The sequence below is a fragment of the Triturus cristatus genome, chromosome 7 (genome assembly GCF_964204655.1).
Source record: "Triturus cristatus chromosome 7, aTriCri1.1, whole genome shotgun sequence".
Taxonomy (NCBI): Eukaryota; Metazoa; Chordata; class Amphibia; order Caudata; family Salamandridae; genus Triturus; species Triturus cristatus.
This window is the reverse complement of record NC_140590.1, coordinates 187981760-187999577: the sequence shown is the minus strand read 5'-3', so window position 1 is coordinate 187999577 and position 17818 is coordinate 187981760. Positions and strand designations below refer to the sequence as shown.

Here is a 17818-nt window from a genome sequence, read left to right as displayed (position 1 = left end):
TGCTAAGCACTATATTTTTTTAAAATACGTTTTTAGCCAATTCTGCATCGGACACACACACAAGTGAGGTATAATTTTACTCGGGAGACTGAGGGGAATGCTGTGTGGAAGGACATTTGTGCCGGTACGGTGATCCCACAAAAAAATATGTGATTCTTTCAGCTAAATTTGAGGTTTGCAGGGGATTCTGTGTAGGAAAACGTTGGGGGATCCACATAAGCCATACCTCCCAGGACTCCCCTGGCTGTCTAGCTTTCAGAAATGTGTGGGTTTGGTAGGTTTCCCTTGATGGCCGCCAAGCCCTGGGCCAAAAACCCAGGTGCCCCCCTTGCAAAGCCAGGTCATTTTGTGATAGGTAATTTTGATGTCTTCAATATGTTTGGGCCCTTGCCTGACGCGGGTACTTGGCCCACCCACGAGTGAGGTACCATTTTTATCGAGAGACCTAGGGAAATGCTGGGTGGTAGGAAATTTGTGTCAGCTCAGTGATCCCACAACTTTCCCACACAGAAATTTGAGAAATATTAGATTTTTCTAGAAAAATTTGAGGTTTGCAGGGGATTCTGGATAGGAAAATGTTGGGGGATCCACACAAGCCATACCTCCCTGGACTCCCTCGGGTGTCTAGTTTTTAGATGTGTGGGTTTGGTAGGTTTCCCTAGATGGCCGCCGAGACCGGGGCCAAAAACCACGTTGACCCCCCCTTCCAAAACCATTTGTGATAGGTAATTTTGATGTCTCCTATACGGTATGGGCCATTTCCGGTTGCGGCCACTATGCCTACCCACACAAGTGAGGTACCATTTTTATTGGGAGAACTGGGGGAATGCTGGGTAGTAGGACATTTGTGGGGGCCTGGTTATCCCACCATTTTCCCACACAGAGAAGTGAGGAAAATGCGATATTGTTTTAGCTAAATTAAAGGTTTGCAGGGGAGGAAAATGTTGGGAGATCCATGTAAGCCACATCTACCAGGACTTTCCTGGGTGTCTAGTTTTCATAAATATTTAGGTTTTGTAGGTTTCCTTATATGGCCGCTGCCCCCAGGACCAAAATCCCAGGTGACACCTTGAAAGACCATGTGTTTTTGGTCCTGGGTTCACAAACATCTAGGGGAACCTAAAAAACCCAGACATTTCTGAAAACTAGACACCCATGGAAGTCCAGGGAGGTGTGGCTCCCATTGATGCCGCAATATTTTCCTTCCAAGAATTTGCTGCAAACCTCAAGTTTAGCTGAAAATTCACATTCCCTCTAATATCTGTGTGGAAAACTTGTGAGATCACTGGCCAGCACAAATTTCCCACCAGTCAGCGTTCCCCTCAGTATCCCAAAAAACCTTACATGTGTGGATGGGCCACGTGCCGATGACATGGAAGGCCCAAAAAAGTGTAGAGATTGAGGGGGGCCCCCAGCGGGTCCAAAAGGGCATTTTGTTTGTATGTTTTTAGGCTATGGCTCCTTTGGGCACCCACACAAGTGAAGTATCATTTTTCTCTGGAGACCGAGGGGAATGCTGGGTAGTAGGAAATGTGCGCCTGTGCAGTGATACCACAACTTGCCCACACAGAAATATCAGGAAAAGGTGACTTTGTAAGTAAATGTGCGGTTTGCAAAGGATTCTGGATAAGAAAACGCTGGGGGATCCATGCAAGCCACACTGCCAGCCAAGAGTCAGTACACACACACCACCATCCACGCACAATGCCAGCCAAGCGCCATCCACACACACCAGCAGCCAAGCACCATCAATGCACACCACCAGCCAGGTACCATCCATGTACACCGCCAGCCAAATGCTATCAATGCACACAGTCAGCCAAGCAATATCTACACACACCACCAGCCAAGTGCCAACCAGGCAATCTGCAAGGCAAGCCCCATCCCCGCACACCGCTAGCCAAGCAGGGCAGGACTGGGAACAGCAACCCGCCCTGGAAGATTGCTGCTCGACCGGACCTGGGAGGTAGGGGGCGTGCTAGTAAAAAGCACTGCTCCTGCTTAAGTTGCTGGGGCCTGATATTGCAGTACTGCTGCAAAACCGCCCCCCAGTGACAAAACTGCCCCCCACTGCCAGAAAACCTACCCCATACCTAACGCACACCGGGAAAACATCTGGTGCCTGCTACAGCCAGTCCGGACCTGCAGCCAAGCACCATCCATGCATACAACCAGCTATCGGCTCATTTCAGTTTTGGTTTCTGTGCAATGACGTCAGTGCGATGTGCGCACCGATCATCATTGCACAGAAACCAAACACACAGGCTCAGGAGCTAGGGAAGCCCTTCCCCAGCTCCCTAGGTGGTTGGGGGAAAAGGGAATCCGTCTTGTGCCGCTCCGGAGGGATTCCCTGTGCCATGTGATCGCACATGAGTACTGGTGCGTTGGCCAGCTCCCGGCCGTCCCACGCACCAAAGGGGTTAAAATCAATATGCATTTAAGGATGGATTATTAATCTTCTGAACTAAAGCGTGTACGTAGGTATGTTCCTACATGAAATATCACGGATTAACTTTGAAGAGAAGGATTTTAAGTGCTGGTTACCACCGCTGACAGACCAGAGGAGGAGAATAATTTCACTGTAATGTTTTTTGCTAGAATCCCTTCTTTGCGGTCTGCCAGGATCTTGTAATAAAAATTCATTAAATAATACATACATCCATGTATATAAATATATATCCATATGAGTACATAGAGGGCCTTTTGGGACATCTCTCTGTTCTCATTTGTCTACTAGAGTGTAATTTATACTCTTTTTCCATTCATGACAGTGTTTTGCATGGTATAATATTTCAGTCCACATTAGTCATTGGCTCTCTTGCCTTGTGAATGATGGCATTTTATAATCATTTGTACATCCACCTCCAAATGAGTGCATGTTAATGTCAGGGCTGGTTGGCCAGCCCTTCAGTTTGCAGTGACCTCCTTTTATAGTTCTGCTTTGATTTATGTGCTCCTCCTTTTTTTATTTAAATGTTTCTTAGGAGGATATTACAGCTCTTCACGCAGTGTGAACGGGTCGCTTGCTGGCAGCTCTTTTTATCTGCTGTGTGGTCTATTCTATGTGGCTACTTCCTCTAAACCAGGAAATAAATTATGGAGTACAGTTTTTCTAACTGTCCCTTCATAATCTATCTTGTGTATAATGTTGAGCTTCTGTGTATTATATTGTAGCTATGTCAGACATTGAATGCAAGAATGAGTCACTGGATGGGTAAATGTGTGCCCGAGTGCAAAGATAAGTGATGGAGTGCATGTATAATGACTTGAATGTCTAAATCCATCAACAAAACAAAAAACACTTACCTTCTTAAACCAGGCTTATAAGCTTTGCCAGTGCAATTTATAATGTACCTAATTTGTTTCCTACATTAATACATTCATAATCCTGTTCTTTACAGCAGTGTGTATCATATGCACAGAGAAAATCATTGGACTCAACTGCCACAATGCCGATATCACCAGCATCACTTTTAAGTGCCAAGAATTAAACTATGTCTTCAAATTTGAAATTTCAAGCAGCCATTCTAATTTTATTTGTGAACAAAGTGGGACATCAATCCATGTTAAAGGTTTGTATGCAAAACAATGCTCAAGTCAGCTATACTTCTGTGTTGTGCTTGAACAGTTTTTAATGAGCACTGACTAAATTGAAATGAAACGGTGGAATACTTCCAAATTGAAAGGAAATGTCATAGGATCTTGCAGATTTCTGCTCTAATGCAAGAGTTTCTTAAAATGTGTAGTTTTAATATTGACATTTAATTAGTTCCACCTAGAAAGGCACATTTACAAATATGGTATGCCAAGTTTCACAGCACTGCTTAACTAACTTACTTTTTGCTCTATTCCAAGTGAAATGAAAATGAACCAGTGATATCTTTATGATTTTAAATAATTTACATTTAAAGACCTCTGCCACCCGCCCACCAGATTAGGTGGTTTCTCCTGGTCTGGCAGACCTGGGGTGGCTGGCCCATGGTGGTGCCTTTCAAAGGCTTCTATGTGATCCTTAGAAAGGTAGCTCCACAAAAGCACATTCCTACATGGCATGGACTCTGAACTCCATGCCGTGCAAGGACTAGGGGTGCATGTTTACAGGGGGTCACACTGTGTGTCCCCTTGCATGCTTCCCCTGGCCCTGAAGCAAAAGGGTGCCATGTAGGTGAATCCGCCATGAAAAGTGAGGAGGTGAGGAACCCCATAATATGCTTGGCGGTGGCCCAGCGAGAAAGCCAAGCAAATTGCAGGCCTCGGATTGCTGCATCCCAGATCCCCGCTGGTTGCAGCGTTCCTTTGGCGGTCTGACCTCCAAACTCGTACCGCCAGAGCAAAGGCACCCACACTGCCAACTTGGTGTAGTTCGGCCCTAAGTGAGAATATATTAGTAATGGTGCAAAATATCCTCCTCTTACAATTAATTTGCACTTACTAATAATGCATTTGGTAGAAGCTCGTTAGTCCTGAGGCGGAAGCCGGGACTGTTGTACCTTTTTAACATTGTTGTGTTTGTGTAAATTGTTTTAAATAATCACTCTTTGCACTCCTACCTGGGCACTTGAGCGGCACTCGGCACAGGAAGCGGACCCCTAGCGCTGCCTTGACCCTCTCCCACTCCCCCAACCAACTCGGCACCGCGAGGACGGTGGCCACGCCCCCTTTAGGCCACGCCCCCTTCCAGCGACCAGTTAAAACGCTGAATACTAGCGTCTGGCGCGTAGAAGCTCGTTAGTCCTGAGGCGGAAGCCGGGAATGTTGTACCTTTTTAACATTGTTGTGTTTGTGTAAATTGTTTTAAATAATCACTCTTTGCACTCCTACCTGGGCACTTGAGCGGCACTCGGCACGGGAAGCGGACCCCTAGCGCTGCCACGCTGCCTTGACCCTCTCCCACGCCCCCAACCAACACGGCACAGCGAGGACAGTGGCCATGCCCCCTTTAGGCCACGCCCCCTTTCGCGACCAGTTAAAACGCTGAATACTAGTGTCTGGCGCATAGAAGCTCGTTAGTCCTGAGGCGAAGCCGGGACTGTTGTACCTTTTTAACATTGTTGTGTTTGTGTAAATTGTTTTAAATAATCACTCTTTGCACTCCTACCTGGGCACTTGAGCGGCACTCGGCACGGGAAGCGGACCCCTAGTGCTGCCACGCTGCCTTGACCCTCTCCCACGCCCCCAACCAACTCGGCACCGCGAGGACGGTGGCCACGCCCCCTTTAGGCGACGCCCCCTTCCAGCGACCAGTTAAAACGCTGAATACTAGCGTCTGGCGCATAGAAGCTCGTTAGTCCTGAGGCGGAAACCGGGACTGTTGTACCTTTTTAACATTGTTGTGTTTGTGTAAATTGTTTTAAATAATCACTCTTTGCACTCCTACCTGGGCACTTGAGCGGCACTCAGCACGGGAAGCGGACCCCTAGCGCTGCCACGCTGCCTTGACCCTCTCCCACGCCCCCAACCAACTCGGCACCGCGAGGACGGTGGCCACGCCCCCTTTAGGCCACGCCCCTTTCCGCGACCAGTTATAACGCTTAATACTAGCGTCTGGCGAGTAGAAGCTCGTTAGTCCTGAGGCGGAAGCTGGGACTGTTGTACCTTTTTAACATTGTTGTGTTTGTGTAAATTGTTTTAAATAATCACTCTTTGCACTCCTACCTGGGCACTTGAGCGGCACTCGGCACGGGAAGCGGACCCCTAGCGCTGCCACGCTGCCTTGACCCTCTCCCACGCCCCCAACCAACTCGGCACCGCGAGGACGGTGGCCACGCCCCCTTTAGGCCACGCCCCCTTCCAGCGACCAGTTAAAACGCTGAATACTAGCATCTGGCGCGTAGAAGCTCGTTAGTCCTGAGGCGGAAGCCGGGACTGTTGTACCTTTTTAACATTGTTGTGTTTGTGTAAATTGTTTTAAATAATCACTCTTTGCACTCCTACCTGGGCACTTGAGCGGCACTCGGCACGGGAAGCGGACCCCTAGCGCTGCCACGCTGCCTTGACCCTCTCCCACGCCCCCAACCAACTCGGCACCGCGAGGACGGTGGCCACGCCCCCTTTAGGTCACGCCCCCTTCCAGCGACCAGTTAAAACGCTGAATACTAGCGTCTGGCGCCAGAAGCTTGTTAGTCCTGAGGCGGAAGCCGGGACTGTTGTACCTTTTTAACATTGTTGTGTTTGTGTAAATTGTTTTAAATAATCACTCTTTGCACTCCTACCTGGGCACTTGAGCGGCACTCGGCACAGGAAGCGGACCCCTAGCGCTGCCACGCTGCCTTGACCCTCTCCCACGCCCCCAACCAACTCGGCACCGCGAGGACGGTGGCCACGCCCCCTTTAGACCACGCCCCCTTCCAGCGACCAGTTAAAACGCTGAATACTAGCGTCTGGCGCGTAGAAGCTCGTTAGTCCTGAGGCGGAAGCTGGGACTGTTGTACCTTTTTAACATTGTTGTGTTTGTGTAAATTGTTTTAAATAATCACTCTTTGCACTCCTACCTGGGCACTTGAGCGGCACTCGGCACGGGAAGCGGACCCTTAGCGCTGCCACGCTGCCTTGACCCTCTCCCACGCCCCCAACCAACTCGGCACCGCGAGGACGGTGGCCACGCCCCCTTTAGGCCACGCCCCCTTCCAGCGACCAGTTAAAACGCTGAATACTAGCGTCTGGCGCGTAGAAGCTCGTTAGTCCTGAGGCGGAAGCCGGGACTGTTGTACCTTTTTAACATTGTTGTGTTTGTGTAAATTGTTTTAAATAATCACTCTTTGCACTCCTACCTGGGCACTTGAGCGGCACTCGGCTCGGGAAGCGGACCCCTAGCGCTGCCACGCTGCCGTGACCCTCTCCCACGCCCCCAACCAACTCGGCACCGCGAGGACGGTGGCCACGCCCCCTTTAGGCCACGCCCCCTGGACGTTCCCGCCAGCGACCAGCTATAAAATGTGCCTGGCCAGGAAGCGCAGCCGACGAGCGCAGCGGAGCGCCGTTTGCGCGCCGAAGGCGCGCCTAAGGCAAGCCCGTCTGCGCCCGTCCGCGCTCGAACGGGCTCAGAGCCAGACCTCATGCCGGGCTCAGACGCCAAGAGGGTGAACTATTCGCGTCGCGCCCTACTTAGTCTCAGACCCACTAAGAACATACACTGTAATTACTTTCACGACTCAGATGGACTTTTTACTAATTGTGTACTCCCAGTCCACTTACTTCCCATCCAGGCACCCATTCCACACTCTGGCCTGAAATTAGCTGTACTAAACTGTAGATCGCTCCCCATGCACGCCCTGCTCATCAATCATCTGCTCGTTGACCATGAGTTAGACATTCTGTTCCTCACGGACACTTGGCTTACAACACACTCGGACTCGGATGTGGTTTTAGCCCTGGCCCCGGGCTTCCTCATCCAGTCCCAATTACGCTCCTCCGGTAGAGGCGGTGGTCTGGCCATTCTGCACAGAGATCATTTCTCATGCAGAATCAGCGATGCTCATATTATAGATTCAGAGAGCTGCCACTTTACCATCCAGCTGACCCCTATCAGATCACTGGTAGGCCTCCTTGTGTATCGTCCCCCTGGACATTCTGGTCCCTTTACCAGTGCCCTGCTAGAAGCCATATCAGCACTGGCCCATTCTACACCCAACTTCACTGTGCTAGGGGACCTCAATATTCATTTTGATGATCCCCTTGACACAGGGGCTGCTGACCTGATTCTAGACCTGGCTGTCTGCGGTCTCCAACTGGTTAATACTGGATCCACCCACATTAAGGGCCATCTGTTAGACCCGGTCTTCACAAATGTCCACACCCTCCAGGCCAAAACTTCCTGCCCCCTTCCTTGGACAGACCACTTCTTGGTTCCTCTCTTCTTGCCAGGAGAATTTAAGAAGCCCCATAAGCCTGTCACGTATACCCGGGACAGGGCATGGTCCAGACTCTCAACAGAGGACTGGGAGAGCCCTGGAATCAACGGCTCCCGCCCCCTCGGTGGATCCCGTCGTAGCGGATAGCAATCTTAGGAAGTGGATCTCCAATTCACTCGAATTGATCCTTCCAATAAAAACCCGCGAAGACAAAAGCGGAAAGATAGGCTCAGCCCCATGGTTCAGCCAGGAACTCAGAACCCTCCGCAAGGAATGTAAAAAAGCGGAGCGACTGTGGAGGAAGGACTGGCTCCACTCTAGTAAGGATTCCTACCGGAGGACGGTGAGAGCATATAAATCTGCTCTGAAACTTACCAAAGCCTCCTATTATGATGATAGGATAAAAAATGCTACTAACTCTGCAAGAGAATCCTATCTCATTGCTAAAGAACTCATGAAAATACCACAACCCCCTTTACCTACCAGGACCTCACCGGACAGGAGCAATGAACTTGCTAAGTACTTCGAGTCTAAAGTCTCCCAGATCCTAGCCTCACTTCCGTAGCCTAGCTAGCTACCTTACTGGGACAACGTTTCGTCTGACACTTGCACAGGAGGTGCCCCTCGCCCACTGCTGACCACCTTTAGGGCGGTCTCAATGGAAAGACTTTGGCCAAGATAAAAAGCGGCTCTCCCTGTGATCCTGTTCCCATGAGATTCCTGAAAGCTGTCGCCCCTGTGATTGTGCCCACAATCCTGGAGTTTATCAATGCCTCGCTGTCCCAAGGCTCCGTCCCCCCTAGTTGGAAGGGGGCGGTAGTTAAAGCCCTTCTCAAAAAACCCCAACTGGACGCCACTGACTTGGCCAACTACAGACCGATCTCGCTTCTCCCGGGCATCAGCAAAATTGCCGAGAAACTGGTTAACGTCCAGCTGTCCCAGTTCCTGGAATCTAATAACCTGCTGCGCCGGTCCCAAACTGGGTTTCGTCCTGGCCAAGGCACGGACACTGCCCTCCTCGCCGTCATCGAGGAGGCAAGGCGCATTTTAGATTCAGGGGGGTCAGTGGCAGTGATCCTCCTGGACCTTAGTGCTGCTTTTGACACGGTGAATCATCGTGTCTTGCTCCACCGGCTGGCCAGGGCGGGACTTGGGGGCACAGCGCTGGCCTGGATTGAATCATTTCTGTCGGGCCGCTCGTTTCCGGTCTGGGATGGCAATTCCCGTTCCGATTCACTGCCTTTGACTAGTGGGGTGCCACAGGGCTCCTCACTTAGTCCCACTCTTTTTAACTCCTCTAGAGGACGTCGTTGCCCCCTTCGGCATCAAAATTGTGAGTTACGCGGACGACACGCAATTAGTCGCTCTCACATCTTGACCAATGCCCAGACAAGCTCCGGCACTGCCTCCAGGAAATCCACCTTTGGATGTGCGAGTCCTCACTCAAGCTTAACGGGTCCAAAACTGAAGTTATGCTGATGGGCAAGAAATGGTCAGCAATTCCATCTTCAGTTTGGCCCGATGTTATGGGTGAGGTGCCCGCCCCTAAGAGGGAAATTAAGAGCCTGGGGGTCTGGCTCGAACCAGACTTGTCCATGAAAACCCAGGCAACTAAAACAGCGGGAACTTGCTTTGGACTTATGCGCTCAGTCCGCAAGATCCTTCCACTGCTCCCTCTCCAATCAAGGAAACTCCTGGTTCAAGGACTGATCCTTACGCGATTGGACTACAGCAATGCTGTTTACTTGGGAGTCCCCGAAGCTACCCTGGGCAAGCTACAACGAGCCCAAAATGCGGCTGCCCGGATGCTAATGAATCTTCCCTCCAGAGTCTCGGCCAGACCAGCGCTTAAGGCTCTCCACTGGTTACCAGTGCAAGAGAGGATCAAGTTTAAGGCAATGTGCATCGCTCACAAACTCCTCAATGGACAAGGCCCTTCCATTCTGGGAGATATGGTGACTCCGTACAAAGCCTCGAGATCCCTGCGTTCGGACAAAGAGCGACTTGCCAATGTCCCTAAGTTCAGGAGAGCACGCACTGGTGGCCGTCGCTTCTCAGTAAAAGCATACACACGCTGGAATTCACTCCCCCGCTGTCTTCGGTTAGATCCTGTCTACCTACGCTTCCGCAAACAGCTTAAAACGTTGCTGTTTCCCAAATAAGTTCTCCCCCCCTTCCCCCTCGGCCTATTCAAGCTTTTTATAGCGCGGGGATGCCTCCGGGTCACCAGGCGCTTTACAAATCGTTAAATAAATAAATAAATAAATAATTAGGGAAAAAAAGGACTTTTCATATAAAAGGATTGTGATGTATGTTGTTAATTTTAATTTTAAATGCAATATACAAATGAAAAGAGAATAAAGAGGATAATGCTTTACATACATCAGTACCATTGGATTTCCTAATTTTTCAACATATACCAGAATGGAGTACAAATGCAAATTGTATTACTAATACACTTGGGGGAGATATACACAATGAAGTGGTGGAGCGTGTTGTTAGCCTCCTTGGCTTAACGACACGCTCCACCACTTTGGAAACACAAGGCTGCACTATATCTATAAAAACCATGGCATTTTGCTTTTTCTATGTGTGATGCACAAGGCAGCACACTTGGAAAAAGCAAAAACGAGGAGAAATAATGCATTTCTCCTCGTTTCGCCTCATCAATAGCCCCTAACGGGTCAAGTGGCACTTCATCAGAACCGAAAGAAACAAAAGTGTGAATGGTGCACTACCGTCTGGTACTCCAATGTTTTTGACTAGTTGCCAGACACGGTAGAGGGTACCCTAGTAGGCTTGTACAGGAGTATTGTAGACCCCTAGTACAGGAGCCTAGGGCTGACGGGGGAGGCAGACCACGTCGTTGCTTTAGAGATCGGGAGGCAGATGGCTAACGTTCATCCTACCCAAAGTGCCACTTGACCCGTTAGGGGCTATTGGGGCACGAAACATGTTGGCCCACCTCACCTTGACAGCCCTTTAGGAACATTAAATCCGCATAGGGCACCCACACCTTTTAATCAGGCTTGAGCTACCTAAAGATTAAAACCACACCAGAGTAGGATAGCTCCTGACCTATTTCATCTCACTTACCCATGCACTACCCAGCCCTCACACCCGCACGCACCCAACGGCTTCTTCAAAAGATCTCCGACACAGAGCCCCATATCCGGGAGCCCATCGGGCATTGCAGCGCTGGCCTGACGAGGAGCAAGGCCCAATGATGAAGCATGACATGGGTTGTGTGAGTGCATCATGAAGAAGGACCTCCCTTTCCCCTCACATCCAGTTAGGAACTGCACACCCTTCTGATATACAGTCCCTTCCGGGAGCCAGTGTGCAGGACCTCTAAAAATATAGCTCCCAGTCCCTCCTTTTTTGATATGATGTGGTGGAACGCCGACCACAACACCCATTGCACACCCCTTTCATGATAACCATAGGGTTAAAGGGTGCCTTATGTACAAGGCAGCGTTAAGCCATATTAAGTGGCTTAACGCTGCCTTGTACATAAGGCACAGCCCCCATTGCCACCACAAAGGCTCGTAAAAGTGATGTTGCAGTGACAATAGGGGCGTGTGCATATGCCCCTTAGAGTTACAGACAGCACCAGAAGATCTCTCTAATTCATTCTTAGATTTATGCCTACAATGATGTAGTTGCCCTCTATGAAAGATGCACTTCACCAAGGGAATTAAGAGAAATCCAAATGGTTTTGACAAGAGTATAAAAAAATGAGTTAATTAAGTTATTTTGTCAGTCCAATCATTCTGTAAGGAAAGATGGCAGATTGACTCCACCGAGGAGGACAGCACCTCTGCTAGCCTACCGGTCTCCAACACACTCCCGCCCGGCGATAAGGAAATCAGGAATCAGTAGAGAAAAGCGATAGCAGAAATCTCAATTGATGGGGCATTTCCCCTGCTGCTCTATCAAAAAACAAGAGAAAGGCAACGATGTCTGGCTAAATCATAGCAATACTTTCATACCTGCATATCTGCATACCTGCCTATGTGGCTCATTAATGTGTTGGAGCTATTCTGCTGTGGATCTGGCCATCTTCTTTATGCCAAAGAAAAGAGGTAGTTTGCGGTATCCTGCTGCGTGGCTGCTTCCGGCATCTTCTCGGCATCTGTGACTTTTGGTATCGCTTCCCTGTGGCCAGCTGCTTTGAAGGGATATGGGTGTATTGGCAAGACCGCAGCTTCAAGCCATGGGAACTCTGCACTTTCAGGTGCCTCCAGGCCTGTGAAAGATCTGGCACCTCACCTTCAGCATAGTCCGTTGCCTGACGCAGCTCCCTGCTCTGCTTTAGCCAAACCCATCCTGCACCTGCTACGGTCCGGGAAGGCAGGTGGGCTGCTTCAGGCCTGCGGATCTGAGATCTCTACTGTGGTGTCAGAAATGGTGGACACGTTACTGTCAGCAGTCCAGAATGGCTGGGAGACTTTCCGGCCCCAGTCTGATGATTGTTTTGCGGGAGAGCAGCGGGGCAGCTGGTAATGATGGCAATATGGTCTATTCTGGAAACGAAGCTGCGAATACAGCTCTGGCATGGGCAGACTCAGCTACTCTCCTTCCCACTTTACGTATGGACTGTCAAAGGGGTGGCCATAAGGGGGGAGCACTGCATAATGTGGCAGTAGTGTCTGCTCTACAGGATGTTCTGTCAACTATCCCTGCTTCTCCTAGCCCTGAAGAAGTGAGCGTTATAGCCACCACGGAAGGGGATCTAACTAACCTAATGGTGGCGAATCCTGCTGATACAGTAGTCTCTGCTCTTGGTTCCGCTCTGTTAGATGGGGACCAACTGAGTAAAAAAGTATGGAATTAAGAATAGCACCCCATCGAAGGCGAAGGGAGCCAAAGGAATCAGAGGCACTGAAGGAGGTAGAGGATGTGGAGGATTGAGACTTCTACTAAGTCTGAGCATCTGACTCAAAACCCTGCTGGGGCCTGCTCAAAGATAGGATATGAGGCTAGTCCCCTACGCTGATGGGTGTCATCTAAAGGAGAGGTCATGGTTATTGTTTCTCGGCTTTCAAATCCTGGCACAGCAGGTTCCCAGGAACTCTCTCCTAAGTGAAGGGATTCTGTTAATCTGAATAACACTATCCAAGATACTATAACTATGAGTTCAGATCAAGTGGACAGTACAGAGGGAGTTTTGGATCCATCAGTGCTGGCTGATCAACCCGACAATCTGGTAATGCTAATAGGTCAAACTAGCATCTCAGAAGGGTTCGGAGCTGAAAGATCATGTGACCACGAGGATCCGTGTCTGTCTGTAATTCTGCAGGTGTTGCTTACTCAAAGAACAGAGGCTCGACAATATTATTCACAAGCTAAAGCTGACAGTTAGGAAATCAAGCAGGCACTAGCAGATGTGACTGTTAAAGTCGCCACATTTTCTTCAGAGATTTCAGATTTGCAACAGCGGGTTGCAGCAGCCGAGGAAGTTAATACCTCAGTTGTAAGATCTATCAAGACACAAGAAACCCAGATGGTGTTTCTACAGGTAAAAGTGGAGGACCTCGAGAACCGACAGCATCGGAAAAATATGAGGGTCTTCAGTATACCTGAAGGGAGGGCTCGGATCCCAGGGCATATGCTGTCAATTTATTTCAACATACATTTCCGGACCTTGCTGACTGAGATATAGACTCTCATGTGCAACAGGCACTTAGAATGCCACTTTTTTGAGATCAGAGGTTTAAGGGGGGTCATCACATCCTCATCCAATACTTATGTGTATCGGTAATTTTCTGCTTCCAATGGCAATTTATTTAAAAGCCTGTCCTACTACCCCTGTTAAATTGGGTTCAATCTCTCTATTTGTGAGGTCTGATTTATGTAAGGCATCAATGGTGATAAGGTGGAAACTTCACCAACTAATAGACCCTCTCAAGGCAGTTTGCTCACAAGATTTCCTAGCGGAACGAGCCCAGCTGCCCAGCTGAAGCTAGTTGAAGATGGGCACTCGCAGATTTTTTACACCGAGACAGAAGCAAAAGAAGCCCTTTCTAGATTGCAATCTGTTTCAATTTGAGAAGAGAAGAGGGTGAACATTAGAGGAGTCAAGGGGGAGGGGGCTTTTGTGAGCTTTTCATAGATGTACAGTCAGTTTTTCTGGGGGGTTTCTTGCTTTCTTTTTTGAGGGTGTGTGGTTGTGGGCCAGGGGGTGAATGGAAGAGTCCTCTCCGTTGGCTGACAGTCCGCGACAGCAGAGTTGGGAGGGGTGATTCCCTCTCCAGGTACGGGGTGGGTCTACTGGGGGTGGTGTGGGGCACAGTGTTATTTGGGAGTAACCTTTTGCCTTGCTATGGGCATTTCTTCTGGGGGGATGTTTGGTGGGTAAGGGGGGTTTAATAGCCAGTTAATCTTTGGAAGCATACACATGGTGAAGTGTCACAGGGTAATGGAGTTAAGAGGAAGACATTTTGTAATGTTTAATTTTAAAGTTATGTGTTGGAATGTCTCAGGACTCAATCAAGCTAGGAAGCAGCGTTTGATCTATGAGGAGCTTAAGGTATTCAAATCACAGATACTTGGGCTAACTAAGACTCATCTTGCATTTAAAGATAGATTTATGCTGAAACAACTGGGATTTGATGATCTAATATGCACTTCTCAGAAGAATTCAATCCGTGGGGTCACTATATTGAAAGCCACGAATTTGGCTGTTACTGTTCTACGTACGTTAGCTAACTCTAGAGGGAGATGGGCAATAGTATAATTATTGATCCTGGGACAAAAACATACAATCTGCGTGGTGTAAGGCCCTAACTGATAGTCCAGATATGTTCTATTATTCGAGTGACTAATTATTACGGTGGCCTGGAGATTTGATGGTAATGGGGGATTTTAACTGTATATTGGATTATAAGATTGACACCACTAATTGGAAAAAGCAGGCAAGAATGGTCAGGACTCATGGCGGCCATATTTGAGTTGATGTGAATACATCATTTGTATGATGCATGGAAGACTCTGTTCCCAAGGTCACCAGGGTTTACATACTACTCCTTTCCACACAAGCAATATTCGCATATTGATATGATTTTTACTAAATGTGCTCTATTGGAAAATGCTTACATAGAGGTATGTCCTAAAGTTACATCTGATCATAATCCTGTTTTACGAACAGTACAGGTTCAGGCAGGAGTTGGAGCTACTCAATGTGTTTTTTCATTCCCCCTTCACTTGCTTAATAATCAGGAATATTGTGGGCATCTTAGATTAGTATTGAGGGAGTATATTCAAAATAACAAAGGCACTGCCTCTCCGCCCGTGGTATGGGATTGCATGAAGGCATTCGTTACGGGGGTGTGACCCTCCAGTTCATTCTAAGCCAGAATAGGTGTACATTTCAAGAAGTGGGGCAGTGGTGCCGGGATTATTTAGGTTCGGAACGCCAACATGCGCAGGCTATTATAGTGAGGGACCCTGCTGGGCAGTCAATTTATTGAAAGCTTTTGGAAGTAAGGTCTTTGTTAAAAAGAAGGCTAGCAGAGAAAACAGCTGCCAGCTATCAGAAGCATCGAGTACTGCAGTATGAGTACGGGTAAAAAGTTGATCAGCTGTTGACAACTCAGATTTCTGACAGTAAGGCAAGATCTAACATCAAGCGCATTAAAGGAGAGGGGGGTGCTCTTTGTGCAACCATGTGATATTGTTGACCAGTTTGGTGTATTTTATGCAGGAATATATGGTGATGTAGTTTCCCCTACTAAATTAAGTTTACAGGATTACCTACAGGAAAGTCATCTACCTTAGCTAGATGTATACGAAATGGCAGTATTGCGAGGGATATCTGGGTGGCCGAAGTGGAGGAAGCAATTAAAGCTCGGATCACTGGGAAGGCGGCAGGAAAGGATAATATCCATCTGGAATTTTATAAAAACTTTAGGGATATTTTGGTGCCTTTATTGACATATTTATTTTGTACCTTTTGGAAGGAGGGGAGGCTCCTTCCTCTTGGTCCGTAACTAATATTGTGGTATTCCCCAAGACTAGTTGAAGAAAGGGGTTCATATCTCCCAGTTTTCATTAATCAATTCTGATACATTTTATTTGCCAAAATACTGGCAATACAGCTTGCCTCTTACATTCATAGGTTAGTTTCTGATCAGCAACATGGGTTTGTCTCCGGTAGGGACACCTCTGCTCGTGTTAACACTGCTATTGCAGCCTTTGATGTATCCGGCAAATTAAAAGAACGTAACGGTATATCATGTTGGATGCCGAGAAGGCTTTCTGTAGAGTAGCATGGGATGCACTCTGGTCTACTATGACTATGTTCGGACTTGGAAGTCGGTTAATTTCTTTGGTTCAGAAATTATATAAGAACCCAGTATGTAAACGGCATCTCATCAACACTTTTCCCAGTTCGGAGAGGCACACAGCAGGGGTGTCCACTCTTTCTTTGCTATTTGCTCTCTACATCGAGCCTTTTATAAGACATCTGTTGAGGAACTCGGGATATTTCCAGTTTGCTTGAATGGAATAGAATTGAAGGTCACCGCATATGCAGATGATATTGTCATTTTGTCTATTAATTCAGCTGATGCTATCATTTATATTTCAGTAGAGGCTGAGCTTTTTGGCTCTTTTTCTGGATATAAGCTCAACCTGACTAAGACACAGACTATCTTGAATTATTCACTAAATACCCCGTCTTCTTCTCTAGGGGTTTCTGGTACTGCTACATATTTAGGTATCCGCCTTAGTAGTCAAATGGAGGAAATAATTATACTTAATTATGAGTCACCGCTTAAATCAGTCACAGCTAAATTACAATTTTGGAATTGGCTTCCTCTTAGCATCGTTGGCAGGTGTAATATTATTAAAATGAACATATTGTCCAAATTGTTATACTTATTTCACTCAATCCCGTTATGGGTCACAGGATCTTTTTTTAAATGCCTTGAGAGTGTCATCGGTAGCTTCATCTGGGGGTAAAGGCAGGCTGGAAGGGCACTCAGGCTTATTAAATTGACTTACAAACAGGGGGGTTTTAAGCTCCCAGATTTCAAACTTTATTATTGGGCTGCTTTTTCTTAATGGATTCAGAGCCGTTTTAACGGGTAGGGAGCCGGGTTGTCTTCATTTGCTTACCAATTAGCGGGAGGACCATCAATTGGATTTAAGCTTTATAAAACTACATATCCCAACTACTACAAAAGGGTCAGATTTAAGGTAGTTAGAGATATAAGCAGGATTTGGCAGGAAATCTGTAGGATACCTCTGCTACACCACTTTATCATTCTAGGGGTAACCCAATACCAATGATAATGTTGGGAAACTCTGGCACTTTATGGGGGTCTGCAACTTGAGTCAGCTGTATGGTGAGTGGGGGTTCCGTTCATTTTTTTCATTAAGAGAGGAGTTTGGGCTTCCGCAGAAGTGTTTCTTTAAATACTTACAAATAAGGGACTACTTCCTATATGGTCAGAAAATGCAAGAAATTCCATTCACTTCGGAAATCTTGTCTGATATTTATGGGAAGCCTGTGAAAACTTCAATCAGTATAGTGTACAAAAGATTTATCTCATCAGTAAAGGATGATAGTATTCAGATATCTGCTAAACTTGGCCAACTTCTTGAATCTGAGGTTACTCCAAGTGATATGCAGGAGGCTTTAGATATCATAGATCAATCAGTCACCTCTGTTATTTTGAAGTTGCAGTAGCATAGGACACATTTTATGTTGTATTATATTCCAGAACTTATTTCTAAATGGATAACCTCTGGAATTTCTGATAAAATGTAGTGTCCCAAATGCAAGCTTTATGTGGCAGACCTTAAACATATGTTTGTTAATATTCCTATGTTAAAATCATTCTAGAACTCTATCTTTACTTCACTAACAGGGTGTATAAGCCGGGAGTTTCAGCTCACAGATAAGGAAATTCTTTGGGGATTTAAATCCATAGCTACCCGATATGAGAGGTCACTGGCATCTA

The 17818-nt window shown here is 47.5% G+C and overlaps 1 protein-coding gene across 6 annotated transcripts in view; it reads left to right on the top strand.

Annotated features, from left to right (window-relative positions):
* LOC146809182 (uncharacterized) overlaps positions 1 to 17818 on the top strand; it is a 516937-nt gene that overhangs the window by 225758 nt on the left and 273361 nt on the right. For all 6 annotated transcript variants that reach the window (XM_085616005.1, XM_085616004.1, XM_085616003.1 and 3 more), the window contains exon 6: positions 3402 to 3572. In XM_085616005.1, coding sequence (XP_085472131.1) covers positions 3402 to 3572 — 171 coding nt within the window. The remainder of the gene's footprint in view (positions 1 to 3401; positions 3573 to 17818) is intronic.